Here is a 20,976-nt window from a genome sequence, read left to right as displayed (position 1 = left end):
GAATCACCTCACCTTTTAGTGTTAAACTCCATCTGCCACTTTTCAGCCCAGTTCTGCATCCTATCAATGTCTCTTTGCAGCCTACAACAGCCCTCCGCATTATCCACTACTCCACCAAGCTTGGTGTCATCAGCAAATTTACTAACCCAACCTTCAACTCCATCATCCAAGTCATTGATAAAAATCACAAATAGCAGAGGACCCAGCACTGATCCCTGTAGTACACCGCTGGTGACTGGGCTCCAAGATGAAAATTTACCATCTACCACCACCCCCTGTCTTCTATGTGATAGCCAGTTACTGATCCAATCAGCCAAATTTCCCTCTATGCCATGCCTCCTTACTTTCTTCATGAGCCGACCATGGGGCACCTTACCCAACGCCTTTCTGAAATCCATGTATACGACATCAACTGCTCTACCTTCATCTATGTATTTAGTTACCTCCTCAAAGAATACAATCAAATTTGTGAGGCAAGACTTACCCTCACAAATCCATGCTGACTATCCTGGGTTAAGCTGTATCTTTCCAAATGATCATAAATCCTATCCCTCAGGACCCTTTCCAATAATTTACCTATGACCAAAGTGAGACTAACCGGCCTATAATTCCCAGGGCTATACCTATTCCCTTTCTTGAACAAGGGGACAACATTCGCCTCTGTCCAGTCTTCTGGCACTATTCCTGTAGACAGTGAGGACATAAAGATGAAAGCCAAAGGCTCTGCAATCTCATCCCTCGCCTCCCAAAGAATCCTAGGATATATCCCATCAGGCCCAGGGGACTTATCTATCCTCAGGCTTCTCAAAATCTCTAACACATCTTCCTTCTGAATATCTACCTCCTCCAGCCTACCAGCCTGTATCGCACTATCCTCCTCAACAACATGGCCCCTTCTCATTTGTGAACACTGAAGAAAAGTATTCATTTAGGGCCTCTCCTATATCTTCAGACTCCATGCACACGTTCCCACTACTGTCCTTGACCGGCCCTAACTTCACCTTGGTCATTCTTTTATTCCTTACATAAGTGTAAAAAGCCTTGGGGTTTTCCTTGATCCTACCCGCCAAAGACTTCTCATGCCCCCTCCTAGCTCTCCTAAGCCCTTTTTTGAGCCCCTTCCAAGCTATCTTGTATCCCTCAAGTGCCCTAACTGAACGTTGTTTTCTCATCCTTACATAAGCCCCCTTCTTCCTCTTGACAAGACATTCAACCTCTTTTGTGGACCATGGTTCCCTCACTCGACCATTTCCTCCCTGCCTGATAGGGACAGGGTCATACATATCAAGGACACGTATTTGTTCCTTGAACAAGCTCCACATCTCAATTGTGCCTTTCCCTGACAGTTCCGGTTTCCATCTTATGCTCCCCAATTCTTGCCTAATCGCATTGTAATTACCCTTCCCCCAGTTATAAACCTTGCCCTGCCATATGTTCCTATCCCTCTCCTAGCTATAGTGAAAGTCACCGAATTGTGGTCACTATCTCCAAAGTGCTCTCCCACAACCAAATCTAATACTTGGCCCGGTTCATTACCCAGTACCAAATCCAATGTGGCCCCACCTCTTGTCGGCCTATCCACATATTGTGTCAGGAAACCCTCCTGCACACACTGGATAAAAACAGCCCCATCCAAACTATTCGAATTATAGTGGTTCCAATCAATATTTGGAAAGTCACCCATGACAACTACCCTGTGACTACCGCACCTATCCAAAATCTGCATTGCAATCTTTTCCTCCACATCTCTGTTACTATTTGGGGGCCTATAGAAAACCTCTAACAAAGTGACCGCTCCTTCTAACTTCAGCCCACACTACCTCAGTAGACAGATCCTCCTCAAACTGCCTTTCTGCAGCCATTATACTATCCTTGATTAACAATTCTACTCCTCCACCTCTTTTACCACCTTCACTGATCTTACTGAAACATCTAACCCCGGAACCATTCCTGCCCCTGTTTTATCCACATCTTCGGAATGGCCACAACATCGTAGTCCCAGGTACCAATCCATGCTTCAAGCTTACCAACCTTATTCCTGATGCTCCTCGCATTGAAGTAGACACACTTCAAACCACCTTCATGCCTGCAGGTCCACTCTTGTGACCTTGGTACCTTCCTCAGTACTGCACTACCCTCAACTTCCTGAACTCCAGCAACGCTATCTCCTGGACTACAAATCAGTTTCCCATCCCCCTGCCAAATTAGTTTAAACCTCCCCAAAGAGCTGTAGCAAATTTCCCTCCCAGGATATTGGTGCCCCTCTGGTTCAGGTGTAACCCGTCCTGTTTGTACAGGTCCCACCTTCCCCAGAATGTGCTCCAATTATCCAAGTAACTGAAACCCTCCATCCTACACCATCCCTGTAGCCACTTTGACAATGCCTGATTTAATGGCTCAGATTCCACCGCACTATGGGACAGCAAATTCCACAAATTCACCACCCTCTGCGAGAAGCCGCTTCTCCTCATCTCAGTTTAAATCTACGCCTCTGATAGAGGCTCTGAAATAGGCCAGACAGAAGCAAGGACACATTTTGTTAGTATGCAAATCTGGGCAACGTTCCTAGTCCAGTTTTCATTTCAACGGGTAAAGCTTGGTGGGAAAGCAATATCTCAAAATTTGATGGACAGACATTTCAATCGAATTGAATGAACTATAATTATTATGACCCAATCACAGCCAGAAAGGGGATAGAACATTGACGATAGCAGTTACCTTAAAGCTAGGTGCCGGTTTTGAACAATTCATCCCGGGATCATCTTACTTCATTTCTGAAGCTATTTACTGTGCTTTGCTTTTATGCACTTATGTACATTGAACTCCATCTGCCAAACTTTGGCCCAATCTCCTAGCCTATCTATATCTGTCTGTAAAATCTGTATTTCTTCTTCACTGCCCGCTTTCCCACCTATTTTAGTATCATCCGCAAATTTTGCTATGATATACTCTGTTCCTGCTTACAGATCATTTATACAAATTGTAAACAGTTGAATCCGAGGACTAACCCCTACGGCACACCGCTGGTTAGTCAGCCAGAGATAGCTTGATCCTCTGCTTTCTGTCAGTCAGCCAACGCTCAATCCAATCTAGTACCCTACCCCCAATCCTCTGCAATGTCACCGAGTCTTTTATGCAGCACCGTATCAAACGCCTTCTGGAAGTCTAGATATACCACATCCACAGGTTCCCCATTATCCACCTTGCTGGTGACTTCCTCAAAGAAATCAAGCAAGTTTGTCAAGCATGACTTACCTTTCATAAAAGGTGAATTGAACTTTGTCTTTCCGGATGTTCAGTCATCTCCTCTTGAATGACTGATTCCAACGACTTCCCCACCACAGAGGTCAAGCTAACCGGTCTATAGTTTCCTATTTTTTGCCCCTCTCACTTTTTGAATAGGGACGCACATAAGCATGTTTCCAACCCACCGGGATCCAGGAATATCATAACCAATGCATCCACTATCTCTGCTGCCACCTCCCTTAATTCCCGAGGGTGCAGGTCATCAGGTCCCGGAGACCTATCTGCCCTCAAGCCCATGAGTTTGTTCAATACCATCTCCTTAGTGATGGTTATTGCACTAAGTTCCTCTGCATTTTTTTTAGTTTTCATTTATCTTGTTTTTAAATTTAGAGTATCCAATTAATTTCTTTTTCCAATTAAGGGGCAATTTAGCGTGGCCAATCTACCTAACCTGCACATCTTTTGGGTTGTGGGGACGAAACCCATGCAAACACGGGCAGAATGTGCAAACTCCTCACGGAGAGTGACCCATCTCTATGTTCCCTATTATTTCCTCACCAGTATCTTCCTCTAAAGGCCGACATTTACTTTAGCTATTCTCTTCCTCTTTATATACTGATAGAAACTTTTGGTATCAGTGTTTATGTTTTCTGTTAGTTTTTTTTCATAGTTAGTTTTAGCTCTTTGATTTCATTTTTAGTATTCTTTTGCTGAACCTTAAAGTTCTCCCGATCCTCCAGCTTACCATTAGGTTTTGTGGTATGGTATGTCCTCATTTTTGCCTGATGCATTCCTTGTTTATCCATGGAACATTTTTTCTCCTTTTTACAATTCTTCTTCCTCTCAGTAATGTACTTTGAGTGGTATTTAATATCTCCCTGAACATCCGTTATTGTTCCTCAACTGCACTACCCTCAATTATGTGTGCCCAGTCTGGACGGCACGGAGGCACAGTGGTTTGCGCAGCTGCCTCACAGCTCCAGGGATCCAGGTTCAATTCCGGCCTTCGGTGACTTTGTGGAGTTTGCACTTTCTCCCCGTGTCTGAGCGGGTTTTCTCCGGGTGCTCCGGTTTCCTCCCACAGTCCAGATGTGCAGGTTAGGTGGATTGCCTATGCTAAATTGTCCCTTAGTGTCCAAAAGGTTAGGTAGGGTTACTGGGATAGGGTGGAGTCATGGGCTTAAGTAGGGTGCTCTTTCCAAGGGTCATTGCTGACTCAGTGGGCCGAATGGCCTCCTTCTGCACTGAAGGGATTCTATGGATTTGGAGGTGGAGAGGGCAAGGAGGGGCAGGTGGAATAAAACCGCAGGAAAGATGTGACAAAAACATGAAAATTCCATTATTTTATGTACAAGATATTTTATTAATATAATAACTGATTAAAAATATAAATAAAAACATTCAAGCCCTATATTGTTTCTTTTTCTTGTTTCATGATCACTGCCGTGAAAATAAAATGTCACAAAGGTTCAGAAAAAAAAAGCTGGGAGGCTTTTAATAAACTTGAACATTATATTACAAACATCAATAATTCAGCCTGAAAGCAAGTAAAGAGACACTTGGAGGCTTCCCAGGCTGGGTTTCAGAGCCATCAAGAATACAAGTGAATTGGCAATTAATCAGTTGAATGGTTGCACTAGAAGAGTTTTTATAGCTTTAAATCATCTGAAATTTAAAGAGTTATAAAACAGTCCTGAGTGTTATACACCTTGTCAGGCTTTTAGAGATAGGCAATTAATGCTGACTTAGCCAGCGATACCCACATCCTGTGAAATAACAAAAGAAAAGCAGCTGTGAACAGTAACTGCTGCTAATTAAGCAAGGACACATTTCACACACACATTAGCTCCATCAACTCCAGGTGGAATACCTTTGTGGCAAACCTAAATGATGCTCAAGATTTAAATTGCTATTTACAGAGAGTAAGACTTCAAAGCCCAAGTTGCTCAATAATTTACAAAAGATGTTAGCCTGATTTTTCTCCGTTTAATTGCTTCCCAGTTCCAAGAACCTTAGAATTCCTATAGTGCAGAAGGCGACCATTCAGCCCTCTGAAAGAGCAACCTACCTAGGCCCATTACCCCACCCTATTCCCGTAACCCCACCTAACCTGCACATCTTTGGATATTTAGGGACAATTTAGCATGGCCAATCCACTTGACTTTCACATCTTTGGAAACCCTCGCAGACATGGGAACTCCAGTCACCAAGCCCGGTATTGAACCCGGGTCCCTGGCGCTATGAGGCAGCAATGCTATCCACTGTGCCACCCTGTTCAAAAACTCTGGCTCGGCAAAAAGATTTCAAATCTATTTTAACATTGCATCCTGCCAGTAAAACGTATGCTCCAACAGGAAAAGGCACAAAGGTGATTCCAATGGTGTGACCCAAATGTCCGTACCTTGTTGAATGGATTAATATACAAAATTAAATCTAATCTGTTTTTAATTGTAAAGCAGCCAAAGTTAATTTAACTAAATACATGCTGGACTGTGAACATACCCCTCCATCTTGACTCCACCCCCTTTTGTTTTCTGTTTCCTTGGCTTGTCCCAGCAGAACCCCCCCTGCCCCCACGTAGCCACTATCCTTTGTCGTTCAGTTTTGCTCCCACTGAGCATTGACCTCTGTTCTCCTATTACCACATTCTGCTATCCTACGTTTCTCACCCTATTAACACTCTTCAGTCCTGAATGGCACCATTAACAGTCCCCTTGTCCCATGTCCATGACATTGGGGTGACATGGTGGTTAGCATTGCTGCCTCACAGCGCCAGGGACCGGGTTCGATTCCAACCTCAGGTGACTGTGTGGAGTTTGCACTTTCCCCCTTGTCTGCGTGGGTTTCCTCCGGGTGCTCCGGTTTCCTCCCACAGTCCAAAGATGTGGTTAGGTGGATTGGCCATGTTAAATTGTCCCCAAGTTTGTCCAAACGGTTAGGTGGGGTTGCGGGTAAAGGGAGGGGGATTGGCCTTCGCAGGGTCGGTGCAGACTCGATGGGCCAAATCGCCTTCTTCTGCATTGTAAGGATTCTATGATCTTTATCAAATCTCCCCACCCTCCAAGTATATAATTCATCACATTTCCATCCCTTTTCAGTTCTTTTTTTAAAAATAAATTTAGAGTACCCAATTCTTTTCTTCCAATTTAGGGGCAATTTTAGCGTGGCCAATCTACCTATCCTGCACATTGTTGGCTCTTTTCAGTTCTGTAGAATGGTCCCATGGACTAGAAAAAAATGTGTGTTTCTCTCCTCACAGAAGCTGCCAGACCTGCTGAATTTATGCAATATTTTCGGTTTTGTTACAATATTAAGCTAAATCGTACAGAGTTAAATGTATAGCAATAAATTATTAAAAATCAAAACAAAATTTGCCAGTTATGATATTGTTCCTCTCCTAACTGCTCTGGCTCATTCCAATATCAGAAGTGAGAAACCTACTATTGTGACTTATCCAGTCATATACTTCCCCAATCTTAGCTGGCAAACAATTCAGCAATAGGATAGGATGGAGCAGGTACATGCTTGGGTGAAGGGCTAATAACGTGTCCTTTCCACCTTCTGATCCATTGATGTTTGCAGAAGCTGATTCTTGAATGTCAGAAATCGTTTAAAAAAAGATTCACATGGAGATCAGAGTGCACTGGATATACTTTTCAATGTGGTAGTCAATGCCTAAAGTAGACATTGGTTGGAGTGGATAAAATTAAACATTTCCAGTTGAATGTTCTTTAAGAATTCAGACACCACAGCGGTAAATTTGAAATGAAGGTGTCAGTTCTGTGCATGTTTATTGAAAATGCGCAGACACTTTTTAAAGACTTACGGCCCTGAGATAAGCAAAAGAACTAAAAATTTGTGTTAAAAACATAATTTTCACTAACCTCATGTTCAAACATGTTATCTGAATTTAATTGTTCTCCAAAACACCAAATAATTTAAAAAATATTTTGCATTGATGTTCAGACAGCCATCAATAATCCGGCCACTTTGGTTTTGAAATCTCCGAGCCCCCAATTCACTCATATTCCACAGTACCACTCTTGATTATCTTCTTCCCATGGCCTCTAGTCCCCTTCCTCAGTTTCCCCCTTTCCCTCCAGGTTAAAAATGTGAGAGAGCAGAGGGAGTAGAGACCTGGGTCACACAAGCCAAAGCAAAATCCTTGATACCTAATAACTAGTGCAACTTCCCAGCTCAAAATAGGAAATGTTGCTGTAGGAAATGTTGATTCCTAATCCAGGATGAAAGCAAGAAACTGAAGTTCAACAGGGGAACAAGTGAGTGCTGAAATTAATCATTGTTGCACTTCTAGACTGCCAATGTAAAGCTCACACACATACTTGCAACAAGATTTAAAATCCTTCAAATACAAGACACCATCATGGAACCTTCCTGTCCTATCTGTCTGACCATATTGATACCTCGGTTAAAAGGTCCATTACAGCAAAAACAATGAATAATATTAGGCCGTGTGCAAACACACTATGCAGTAATACAAAAAAGGGTCGAGATGTATTACGGATTGAACATTGTAACATCTGGTAATGTTTTCCAACACGCCTGAACTCAGTGTGAGTTTCCTAACTCTCCACTGCCCTTACTTTCCTCGCACGTTGTTTCCTGTTGCTAGGAGGATAGGGAGTCCAGGTTGTACACGGTTCCATACAGTTAAGAGTGCTGCTTGGTCAACTTTGGATGAAGTGGTGCACTTGAAGAACATAGGTAGGAAATTTTGCGTTCTTCCCTTCTCCTGCTTTTCTATTTCCCTGCTGGAGGTTCTGGTCAAAATCTGTCAAATTTTTAGGCATTCCGTTCTCATACTTTGTGAAGCCCTGGTGAAAATGTTAGTTAAGACTGGGAGTTATAAGTCTCACTGGTTGGAAGTCCATTAACTCATTTTGCCACTAGTATTCACAACACCTTGGAATGATCTAACAGCAGATGCTTTTCTAATTTGTAATTTGGGAAGTAACATTATGTACCCACTGCTAAACTGGAGGAATATTGTAGATCTCAATCGCTCAGAACCTGGATGAAAGGAATGGAGGAATATATCTGGATCCTACCAGATATCGCTGGCAGCATGCCATGGATTTAGTGTATCAACAACCCACAATCTTCCAGACAATGAACAGTGGTTAAGTGCTGTGAACCATCCATACTTAATGTATACTAAACGCAGGCCAGTAATTCATGGAGCAAATGAGATCCTTAGATGCTGGCCTTAATTGAAGGAGTTTCTCCTTCAATTAAGTGGTGTCCGAAACACCCATTTCATAAAGGGAGTGAAGACTTGGCTCTGTCTGGCTGTGTTGCGAGGTCAAGTGATGTGGATTTGATCCAGATACTCAATCCATTCCAAGGCAAGACTCACGTTTCACAAGCCAGTCTTATATTTCTCAGCTATGTCCAGGCTATTCTTGGTCGGTGGAACATCTAATAAAATATAAAACAGGTGCAATAAAAGTCATGTTTTCACTTTAACAACTGGATAGCTTAGAGTTTAGTACTGGATAGCACATTGCCAACTAAGCCACTGCACTGCTCCAAGCATCTACATACAACGTATATAGTTACCTTAGGCTCATATCCTCGCTGCCTCATCAGCTTAGCCTCATGTTGAAGCATCTCTTCCTGCTCCCTCTCTGCAAGCCTTTCCTCATTTTCTTCCTCCTGCTGCCGTTCCAACTCTTCCAACTCCTGCCTCCTCCGTTCTTCAACCTGTGTTAGAAATATGAAAAAAAATAGTGAGGAGTAACTGCATATACCAGTCCTATGTTGTCCAGTACAGATGTTCATTATTTATTGATAGCATGAAAGGCCATTGTACAATGTTGGGGATAATAGCAAGATCTCAGTGGACTTACTGTGGACCTGCAGGATTCCCTAATGTAATACTGCAGTACTAGGAATAATCATTGCCTATGCTTCAAACCCCACTCCAATTTTTCCTTTTTTTGAAGCTGCTGGCCTGAGGGAGGATAGTAATGGTGGGCAGGGTTGGAAATGTAGCCTCAGATTTCTCCCTGCTGTGGAGGATATCTTTGGCTTCTTCTCATTGTTCCATCAACTGATTGTGTGAAGAAACACAGGACTGAACCTAGATTTTACTGCTACTTGTCGGGCAGAGTGGTCTTCCTCTGCTGACTCACTGAAACAAATTTAGCACCAATGGTGGCGTGACTAAAATCAGCTGGCATCATTGACCATATGCCATGGTAGCACAAGTGGCAGCACTGTAGCACAAGTGGATAGCACTGTGGCTTCACAGCGCCAGGCTCCCAGGTTCGATTCCCTGCTGGGTCACTGTCTGTGCGGAGACTGCACGTTCTCCCAGTGTCTGTCTGGGTTTCCTCCGGGTGCTCCGGTTTCCTCCCACAGTCCAAAGACGTGCAGGTTAGGTGGATTGGCCATGATAAATTGCTCTTATTGACCAAAAAGGTTAGGAGGGGTTATTGGGTTACGGTGATAGGGTGGAAGTGAGGGCTTAAGTGGGTCGGTGCAGACTCGAAGGGCCGAATGGCCTCCTTCTGCACTGTATGTTCTATATGAATAATCTTTGGTTACATGGCTATTTTCAATATCTCTGAGGGACAATGCATTACGTGGTAGTACGCTGACCCACTTAAACATGTAACAATAAGAGAACATCCATTAGGGACACAGTGTCTGCCTATCAATAGAATTGTGGAACAAACCTGTGCTGTCAGCTCCTGTTTGCGAGCTGTTTTCACCTCCTCCTCTTCCTCCTTCTCCCGTTTTGTGATCTCCTTAACTTCCTCCAGTTCTCGGATCAGCTCCTCGCGACGCTGAACAGATTCTTCTTGAGCACGCCGATTCATCTCAATCCTATCCACGATTTGCCTCTGCCGTCCTACAAGTACCTAACCAGAGATGAACATATTAAATAATCTACTTAAAGCAAATTGTGCTCGACAGGTGAGGGGTATGTGATACTGCCCAATTTAGGCTTTTGGGTCAGGTAACGCCCCTTTTAATCCATTCCAACAATATACCTTAAGCCTAACATTATAACAGCATCCCAATTGCACAAGCGTGATATTTGTTCCATTTCTCACACCAGTCAATCTATGAACTCTCTGAATGACTTGACAGTTTTATACTAAATAGTCCCCGACAACTTCTGGGACAGTTTTTTCCTATCCTCAATTCGCACCATCAGCAGAAGAACATTTGTCTTCTCATTTTCAGCCATCTACACTGTGTTCAGGCATTCCATCCATCTCTTGAAAAAATAACATGAAAAATCAGGGAACCCTGGAAGAATTTTCAGAATAACATGCCGATAAGAAACGGTACTTTAAAAAAATTATTGGGACAGCATGGTGAGGCAGTGGTTAGCACTGCTGCCTCACGGTGCTGAGCACTCTGGTTCAATCCCAGCCCCGGGTCACTGTCCATGTGGCGTTTGCACATTCTCCCTGTGTCTACATGGGTCTCACCCCCACAACCCAAAGATGTGCAGGGTAGGTGAATTGGCCACGCAAAATTGCCCCTTAATTGGAGAAAAAAAATATTTGATGGGATTTAAGCATCACTGGCAAGGCCAGCATTTGTTGATCATCTCCAATTGCCCTTGAACAGGGTGGCTTGCTCGGCCATTTCAGAGGGCAGTTAAGGGGCTGCCACATTACTGTGGATCTGAGCTATCAATGGACTGATCAGATGGGCATAAAAGTGAAAAATGGAATTCAACCCAGAGAAGCATGAGGTGATGCATTTGGGGAAGTCAAACAAGCCAAAGGAAAACATAAAAAATGGAAGGATACTGGAGGTGTGGAGGAAGTGAGAGATCTTGGAGTGAATGTCCGCAGATCCCTGAAGTATCAGGACAGATCAAGAAGGTGGTTAAGACATATGGAATCCTTTCCTTTACTAGCTGAGGCATAGGATATAAGAGCAGGGAGTTTACGCTGTAATTATATAAAACATTAGTTAGGCCACAACTTGAGTACTGTGTGTAGTAGTTCAAGCCACCTCATTACAGAACGGATGTAATTGCAATGGAGAGGGTACAGAGGAGATTTACGAGAATGTTGCCAGGACTGGAAAATTGTAGCAATGATGAAAGATTAAATAGACTGGGGTAGCGCTCCTTGGAACAGAGGAGGGAAGATTTGATTGAGATATAGAAAATTCTAAGGGTCCTGGATACAGGGAATGGAAGGGGCCTATTTACCTTAGCAGAGAAGTCAGGGGCACAGATTTAAAGTGATTGGTAGAAGGATTAGCAAAACATTTTCACCCAGAGGATGGTAGAGGCAGAAAATCTCATTTCAAAGATGTCTGGATATGCACCTCATAGAATTTACAGTGCAGAAGGACGCCATTCGGCCCATCAAGTCTGCACCAGTCCTTGGAAAGAGCACCCTACTCAAGCCCACGCCTCCATCCTAGCCCCGTAACCGAGTAACCCCACTTAACCGTTTTGGACACCAAGTGCAATTTAGCATGGCCAATCCACCTAACCTGCACATCTTTGGACTACCCGGAGGAAACCCACGCAGACACGGGGAGAACGTGCAGACTCCACACAGACAGTGACCCAAGCTGGGAATTGAACCTGGGACCTTGGAGCGGTGAAGTAACTGTGCTAACCACTGTGCTACCATGCTGCCCAATGCCTGTGCCGCCCATGTACTTGAAGTGCCGTAACCTACAGGGCAAAGGAACAAATGCTGGGTGGCTCATATTTTCAGCCAGCGTAGGCACAATAGGCCAATGTTGCCTCCTCTGTCGTAAATGGTTCTATAGTCACACATGGAGGCCAGACTGAGTAAGGTTGGAAGACTCAGATGGGTTTTTACAACAATCAATGTCAGTTGTCATGGCCCACCATTACTGAGACTATATCTGTAGTAATCCACGGGAGGCAGGAGTTCCGGCACCACACCAATATTTATTTACAATAACGATATTACAGGAGCAGCTACAAACAGGGCTGCTAGCAGTCCAGTCAACTTAAGACTGGCTCACAAAGCCTACACATGTGATTATATGGGCCCCCTCAATGAGCTATCATTGAGGGAGCTCATACTCCAATTGGCCAACCAATAAAGCCAATTGGAGTTCATTACAATATTCATATTCCAGATTTATTGATTGAACTGAAATTCAAACCAGCTGACAAAGTGGGAATTGAGCCCATGTACCCAGAGCCTCTGGATTACTAATTCAACAGCATATCAACAACACCATTGTCTCCCCATAAAGAAACTTGTTGGATGATTCTGAAGTAAGACCACATAGAAGTGATGTTGAAATGTCAGCTGAGCTAGTCCTGTGATCCATGTTAACACCTTCTAATTGTTCAATTAATGTAAGGCACGCAGAGAGGCTGTTGGGGACTTTTCCTACTTTAGGCACTGTTGCCTTGTTCTTCCCTACAGCTTCAGTGGGCCCCAGCACTGCAAGGTACCTGGAACAAGAACAATGAGAGATGCCAGTGCCTGCATTTGAGTGCCTCCTTAAAGGGTGACGAGATAACAATCAGAAGTCACCGATTTGGCAACTCCCTAGCTTGGAGCTGAGGCAGCCAAAGTAGTCAAAGATTCTCATTGTTAAATTGTCAAAATCAATGCTGTCATCATTTTGACCGAAGAGGTACCAATGGGACATTTTTCACTGAAACAAAGAAAGTCAAGATGAGCCTCAAAAGAGATTTTCAAAATTATGAACAGCTTTGGAAAGATAAATCAGGAAATACCTATTTCCGCTGAGCACTCGGTCGATAACTAAGAGAGCATAGATTTACAATCATCAGTGAGGATAAGAAAATTATTTCTATCCATGGGAGATTAGAGGGACGAATGCCACCAGAAACAATCGTAGACACAGAATACGTAACAGCTTTCAAAAGGAAAGTAGATTAATTTTTGAAAAATATCCCTGAAAGGGAATTGGGGGAGTTTGCGAGAATGGAACAAAGTGAACATCTCATTCAAATAGGATGAAATTGACTTCTTCTGTGCTGTAAAACAAATATTACTAGCTGGTAGTTAAATATATTGGCCTCTGCCCTCCGTCAATTACGTGTGGCACTTCATATTCTTTACTTCAAAACAAAATGTCAACACTTGTTGTGGTTGCCGACATATTTGAGTCATTCCCTAGCTAAAAGCAAAGGCTTTCTGCCAGCTTGGCCAGAGCCACTCCTAAACAAGCTTCTGGGAGGGATGCATCACTTCTGTTATTTGCTTTCTTGCTCCTTAGGGTAAATTTACTCCACCTTCTATTGACAGTATAACCAAGCATAATAACATACAGTGTGGGGAATAGCAGAGAAGCATCAAACAAAAGACTCCTCGCAAACCCACTAGCACTGGTGACTTAGTCTGGAGAGTTTGATATTTGTAAAGAAAATGCTTAATTCACATTCAGTGGATGTAATAAATGTCAATGCTGCATTTGTGAGGCATCATATATACAAAGACAACAATCTGACATTTTCAAATAATTAATCTATAAAATCAAGCAAGGAATGTGACTTCCATACCTCCTGCATTAAACGCATTCTTGCGTGTCTCTCTCTCTCCCACTCCTCTTCTCTTTTCTGCCACATACGTTGGGCCTCCTCCCTGGAATCAGAGGGATTTTGTTTCAAACTTAAAAGCCCATTTGTGCATCCTAGAATTTAAGTACACCATTGCAGTCTCTGGCTGCACTTGCAGCACTCCCTCAATACTACCACTCCAACAGCGCAGCACTCCCTCAGAACTACCACTCTGACAGTACAGCACTCCCTCAGTACGACCACTCCAACAGCGCAGCACTCCCTCAGAACTACCACTTTGACAGTACAGCACTCCCTCAGTACTACCACTTTAACAGCGCAGCACTCCCTCAGAACTACCACTTTGACAGTACAGCACTCCCTCAGTACGACCACTCCAACAGCGCAGCACTCCCTCAGAACTACCACTTTGACAGTACAGCACTCCCTCAGTACTACCACTTTAACAGCGCAGCACTCCCTCAGAACTACCACTCTGACAGTACAGCACTCCCTCAGTACGACCACTCCGACAGCGCAGCACTCCCTCAGAACTACCACTTTGACAGTACAGCACTCCCTCAGTACTACCACTTTAACAGCGCAGCACTCCCTCAATACTACCACTTTGACAGCGCAGCACTCCCTCAATACTACCACTCCAAAAGCGCAGCACTCCCTCAATACTACCACTCCGACAGCGCAGCACATCCTCAGTATGACCACTCCGACAGCGCAGCACCCCCTCAATACTACCACTCCGACAGCGCAGCACATCCTCAGTGTGACCACTCCGACAGCGCTGCACCCCCTCAGTACGACCACTCCGACAGCGCAGCAGTCGCTCAGTACGACCACTCCGACAACGCAGCACTCCCTCGGTACTACCACTCAGACAGCGCAGCACTCCCTCAGTACTACCCCTCTACCAGTGCAGCACACCCTCAGTACTGACCCTTTAACAGTGCAGCACACCCTCAGTATTACCCCTCTGACAGTGCAGCACTCCCTCAGTATTACCCCTGACAGTGCAGCAAGCTCTCAGTACTGACCCTCTGACAGTGCAGCACACACTCAATACTACCACTCTGACAGTGCAGCACATCCACAGTATTACCCCTCTAACAGTGCAGCACGCCCTCAGTATTACCCCTCTGACAGTGCAGCACTCCCTCAGTATTACCCCTCTGACAGTGCAGCACACCCTCAGTATTACCCCTCTGGCAGTGCAACACGCCCTCAGTATTACCCCTCAGACAGTGCAGCACATCCTCAATATTACTCCTCAGACAGTGCAGCACACATTCAGTACTGACCCTCTGACAGTGCAGCACTCCCTCAGTATTACCCCTCTGACAGTGCAGCACGCCCTCAATACTACCACTCTGGCAGTGCAGCACTCCCTCAGTATTACCCCTCAGACAGTGCAGTACTCCCTCAGTACTGACCCTCTGACAGTGCAGCGCTCCCTCAGTATTACCCCTCTGACAGTGCAGCACGCCCTCAGTATTACCCCTCAGACAGTGCAGCACATCCTCAATATTACCCCTCAGACAGTGCAGCACACCTTCAGTACTGACCCTCTGACAATGCAGCACGCCCTCAGTATTACCCCTCTGACAGTGCAGCACGCCCTCAGTATTACCCCTCTGACAGTGCAGCACACCCTCAGTATTACCACTTTGACAGTGCAGCACGCCCTCAGTATTACCACTTTGACAGTGCAGCACTCCCTCAGTATTACCCCTCTGACAGTGCAGCACACCCTCAGTATTACCCCTCTGACAGTGCAGCACACCCTCAGTATTACCACTTTGACAGTGCAGCACGCCCTCAGTATTACCACTTTGACAGTGCAGCACACCCTCAGTATTACCCCTCTGACAGTGCAGCACACCCTCAGTATTACCACTTTGACAGTGCAGCACGCCCTCAGTATTACCCCTCTGACAGTGCAGCACGCCCTCAGTATTACCCCTCTGACAGTGCAGCACGCCCTCAGTATTACCCCTCTGACAAGGCAAGTAGGATGCTGGCGCACCAGCTTCGTAAGCGGGACGCGGCTAGGGGGATTGGTGGAGTGAAGGATAGAGATGGGAATGTGGTGCGGCAGGGGGCAGAGGTCAATGAGGTCTTTAGGGACTTCTATAGGGAACTGTACCGGTCGGAGCCGCCGGCGGTGGGAGGGGGAATGGAGAGTTTTTTGGACAGGTTCCGATTTCCAAGGGTGCAGGAGGAGCAGGTGGAGGGACTGGGGGCGCCGATCGAGTTGGAGGAGCTGGTCAATGGGATTGGCCACATGCAGTCGGGGAAGGCGCCGGGACCGGATGGGTTCCCAGTTGAATTGTATAAGAAATATGCGGACCTGCTGGGCCCCCTGTTGGTTAGGACCTTCAACGAGGCATTGGAGGGGGGTGTTCTGCCCCCGACTATGTCTCGGGCGCTAACCTCCCTGATCCTGAAGCGTGATAAGGACCCCTTGCAGTGCTGATCATACAGGCCGATTTTACTGCTGAATGTAGACGCCAAGTTGCTGGCGAAGATCTTGGCCACTAGAATAGAGGACTGGGTGCCTGGGGTGGTACATGAAGATCAGACGGGTTTTGTGAATGGGAGGCAGCTGAACACTAACGTGCAAAGGCTGCTAAATGTGATAATGATGCCGGCAGCAGAAGGAGAGGCGGAGATTGTGGTGGCATTGGATGCGGAGAAGGCCTTTGACAGGGTTGAGTGGGGGTACTTGTGGGAGGTGTTGGAGGGGTTCGGGTTTGGGGTGGGGTTTATTAAATGGGTGAGGTTGCTGTACGAGGCCCCGATGGCGAGTGTAGCGACAAATGGGAGGAGGTCCGAGTACTTCAGGCTCCACCTTGGGACGAGGCAGGGGTGCCCCCTGTCCCCCTTGCTATTTGCGCTGGCAATTGAGCCTCTTGCCATGGCTCTTAGGGAGTCGAGGAGGTGGAGGGGCTTGGTGCAAGGTGGGGAGGAGCACCGATTGTCGCTGTGTGCGGACGACTTGCTGTTGTATGTAGCAGACCCGGTGGGGGGAATGCCGGAGGTGATGGAGATTCTTGCTGAGTTTGGGAGTTTCACAGGCTATAAATTGAACCTGGGCAAGAGTGAGCTGTTTGTCATACACCCGGGGGATCAGGAGGAGGGGATTGGTAGGCTCCTGCTAAAGATGGCAGTGAGGAATTTAGGTACCTGGGGGTTCAGGTGGCTAGGAGCTGGGGGACTCTGCACAAGCTCAATTTTACTAGGTTAGTAGAGCAGATGGAGGAGGAATTTAAAAGGTGGGACATGCTGCCGTTGTCGTTGGCGGGTAGAGTACAGTCCGTTAAAATGACGGTGCTCCCGAGGTTTTGGTTTTTGTTTCAGTGCCTCCCCATTTTTGTTCCGAGGGCCTTTTTTAGGAGGGTGAACAGCAGCATTCTGGGATTTGTTTGGGCGCACGGGACTCCGAGGGTAAGGCGGGTCTTTTTGGAGCGGGGCAGGGATAGAGGGGGGCTGGCGCTGCCCAACCTCTCTGGGTACTATTGGGCGGCTAATGTCTCGATGGTACGTAAGTGGGTAATGGATGGGGAGGGGGCAGCATGGAAACGGATGAAGATGGCGTCCTGTGGAGACACGAGCCTGAAGGCACTGGTAACGGCGCCGCTGCCGCTCCCTCCAACGAGGTACACTACGAGCCCGGTGGTGGCGGCAACCCTCAAAATTTGGGGGCAGTGGAGGTGACACAGGGGGGAAGTGGGGGGCTCGGTGGAGGCCCTGCTGCGGGGGAACCACCGGTTTGTCCCAGGGTACATGGATGGCGGGTTCCTGTGGTGGCACAGTGCGGGCATTAGGAAGTTGGGAGACCTGTTTATCGACGGGAGGTTCGCGAGCCTTGGTGAACTGGAGGAGAAGTTTGAACTCCCCCGGGGAATATGTTCAGGTACCTTCAGGTCAAGGCGTTTGCTAGGCGACAGGTGGAGGGGTTCCCTTTGCTGCCCCCACGGGGGGTAAGGGATAGGGTGCTTTCGGGGGTGTGGGTCGGGGATGGGAAGGTGTCTGACATCTACCAGGTAATGCAGGAGGTGGGGGAGGCGTCGGTAGAGGAGCTGAAGGCTAAGTGGGAGGTGGAACTGGGGGAGCAGATTGAGGAGGGGACATGGGCGGACGCCCTGGAGAGGGTGAACTCCTCCTCTTCATGTGCGAGGCTTAGTCTCATCCAGTTCAAGGTGCTGCACCGGGCCCACATGTCCGGATCTAGGATGAGTAGGTTCTTTGGGGGCGAAGACAGGTGCGTCAGGTGTTCGGGGAGTCCAGCGAACCATGCCCATATGTTCTGGGCATGCCCGGCACTGGAGGAGTTCTGGAAGGGGGTGGCGAGGACGGTGTCGAGGGTGGTAGGATCCAGGGTCAAACCAGGCTGGGGACTCGCGATATTTGGGGTTGGGGTGGAGCCGGGAGTGCAGGAGGCGAAAGAGGCCAATGTCTAGTAGCCCGGCGGAGGATCTTGCTGCAGTGGAAAGATGCGAGACCTCCGAGCGTGGAGACCTAGATTAATGACATGGCGGGATTCATTCAGCTGGAGAGGGTCAAATTCGCCCTGAGGGGGTCGGTACAAGGGTTCTTTAAGAGGTGGCAGCCTTTCCTCGACTTTCTGGCTCAAGGCGGGGGGGGGGTTTAGGGGGATTGTGTTTAAGTTAATTTGCTTATTGTTAATTAATTTTGTTGTTTATTGGGGTTGGGGGGGGGTTTGTTATATGCGGTGTTACGGGTGCCGGGGGGGGGTGTTTATTACTATTGTTGTTATTGTTATTATGGTTTTGTTGATATATATTTTTCAAAAAATTCCAATAAAAATTTTTTTTTTTTTTTTAAATTACCCCTCTGACAGTGCAGCACTCCCTCAGTACTGACCCTCTGACAGTGCAGCGCTCCCTCAGTATTACCCCTCTGACAGTGCAGCACGCGCTCAGTACTGACCCTCTGACAGTGCAGCGCTCCCTCAGTATTACCCCTCTGACAGTGCAGCACGCGCTCAGTATTACCCCTGAGAGTGCAGCACATCCTCAGTATTACCCCTCTGACAGTGCAGCACATCCTCAGTACTGACCCTCTGACAGTGCAGCGCTCCCTCAGTATTACCCCTCTGACAGTGCAGCACGCGCTCAGTATTACCCCTGAGAGTGCAGCACTCCCTCAGTATTACCCCTCTGACAGTGCAGCACATCCTCAGTCCTGACCCTCTGACAGTGCAGCACTCCCTCAGTATATTGTCACCACAAAGTGTTACACTGAAATTTGAGAAAATAACCTCATCAAAGGATGTGACACTTTTAGAATAATAATCTCATTAACAGACCCAATTTATTCCTAGGATTCAAATGTGGCAAGTCATATTTCATTTATAAAGCTTGTAGGCATGCAATAGAAAAACAGATTTGTAGTCCAAAAAAGTTCCTTTCTTTCAATTTATGAAATCATAGAAATCCTACAGTACAGAAGGATGCCACTTGGCCCATTGAGACTGCACTGGCCTTCTGAAAGAGCACCCTACCTAGGCCCAATCCCTGGAACCCCACCTAACCGTTGGACACTATGGGGAAATTTATCATGGTCAGTCCACCTGATCTGCACATCTTTTGGACTGTGGGAGGAAACCGGAGCACCCGGAGGAAACCCACACAGACATTGGGAGAACGTGCAAACTCCACACAAACAGTCATCCGAGGTCGGAATTGAGCTGTGAGCTGTGAGCTGGAGCTGTGAGGCAGCGTACCACTGTTCCACCATGCCGCTCAATTATGTTGCGACAGAAATGAAAACATAGCTTTTGCTTTTAATTAGATTTCTCCTTCCATTCAGTGGAAAAAAACTGTGCTGATTTCATGAAATTTAAACAGGATGGAGATTTTGATTTAGAGGAATACTCTTATGATAGGACCCTTCGATGTCCATTAAATGCATTAGAACAGGAATTCTTACTTCAAGTGACATGTTTACTCTGAGAGCTCTGGCTCCTGAATAACTTTCACTGCTATGCGAACGCTAGAGGCAGAAGAAAGACAGCTTTCACCACCAAGCAATTCTTGCTGCTGATTAAAAGGTGATGGGGTGAAATGTGGGGAAAAAAGCTCAGAGTCAGTGTTAAGCAAAGACTCAATATTTCAGTAGCTCACTGGGAAAAGCAGCAGAAAGTGTTCCTGATTGGGACAAGGTCCTATTTTGCACAGAGGAGTATTATGCTGGCAAATAATTGACTACAACTGGACAGCCTTCGCCTGGAGCACACATTTTCAAGAAATCATCAATATCTGATGCAAGTATTCAACAGATATGATGTTCATCATCATATGAGATTAAACTATTTCACACTCCTGTGATAAGGAGACAAATACAATCGCCTCTTCATCCTTTTCCTTCCTGTACAATTGCTTGCCAACCAACTAAATGGAGCATTATCCATACAAATGATCAAGGTCAGACCTGAATATAGTGTCCAGTTCGGCCTCACGCTCCCTCTCCAACTGCAGCTGCTCCTCAATGACTTTCTTCATCCATGCTGCATCTGCTCTGGCCTGTTCCCGCCTCGCAGACTGCAGCTGTTGGTCCACCTCTTCCTTTTCAATGAGAGATGCAAGAAATTGGCGATCTAGTTCCTGCAAATTGAAAAGAAGGTGCATCATAGAGAGCTGAGCAATTCAAACTGTACTAAAATCCAATAAAAGGCGGACAGCCCTTCCATAAAGAATGCTTCAACTAGATGGGCTGAAGGGCCTGTCTCTGTGCCGGAGATTCTACCATTAATGCTTTAAAAAGACTGGCAATGAAATCACTCAACAGTACAATTATGCATACCACCCGTAATCCAGCAATCAGAACAAAAATATGAAGCAATTTGCAATCATTTCCTACAGCAGTGTTCCCGCTATTACTCCAGACTACAGGAATGTGAAGATTGTTCCCTTACCTACCTGCTGCATGGCCTTTTTGCACTGGTTGTCTGTCAACTCATGATAGATGACAATTGCCTCTTGATCAGTCAGCAACATTCTATTTGATTTGAAACTGTTCCTGGCAAATTAGCAGGATGTATGAACAACCCTGCTTTAAAAAAGCATAAAGGCTGGCACAGTGCATTTGAGCTCCAACATGTTACATCAGGAAATGGCGGGTGACAGATCTACACTCACAAATCCCCATGATGAGGTCTCCATCTCAGCTATGCC

At 46.2% G+C, this 20,976-nt stretch overlaps 1 protein-coding gene across 1 annotated transcript in view; it reads right to left on the bottom strand.

The window, feature by feature from the left end:
* Window positions 1–4,593: 4,593 nt before the first annotated feature.
* Window positions 4,594–20,976, bottom strand: part of LOC119976530 (trichoplein, keratin filament binding) — a 53,003-nt gene continuing 36,620 nt past the window's right edge. Inside the window, exons 9-13 of the mRNA XM_038817129.1 lie at window positions 20,234–20,406; window positions 13,766–13,847; window positions 9,948–10,133; window positions 8,827–8,970; window positions 4,594–8,685 (exon numbers count right to left, since the gene is read on the bottom strand). Of these exons, the coding sequence (XP_038673057.1) occupies window positions 8,653–8,685; window positions 8,827–8,970; window positions 9,948–10,133; window positions 13,766–13,847; window positions 20,234–20,406 (618 nt within the window). The 3' untranslated portion in view covers window positions 4,594–8,652. The remainder of the gene's footprint in view (window positions 8,686–8,826; window positions 8,971–9,947; window positions 10,134–13,765; window positions 13,848–20,233; window positions 20,407–20,976) is intronic.

Source organism: Scyliorhinus canicula, chromosome 1 (assembly GCF_902713615.1).
Source record: "Scyliorhinus canicula chromosome 1, sScyCan1.1, whole genome shotgun sequence".
Taxonomy (NCBI): domain Eukaryota; kingdom Metazoa; phylum Chordata; class Chondrichthyes; order Carcharhiniformes; family Scyliorhinidae; genus Scyliorhinus; species Scyliorhinus canicula.
Note: the sequence above shows the minus strand (reverse complement) of the source record. Positions and strands in the feature narration are given on the sequence as shown.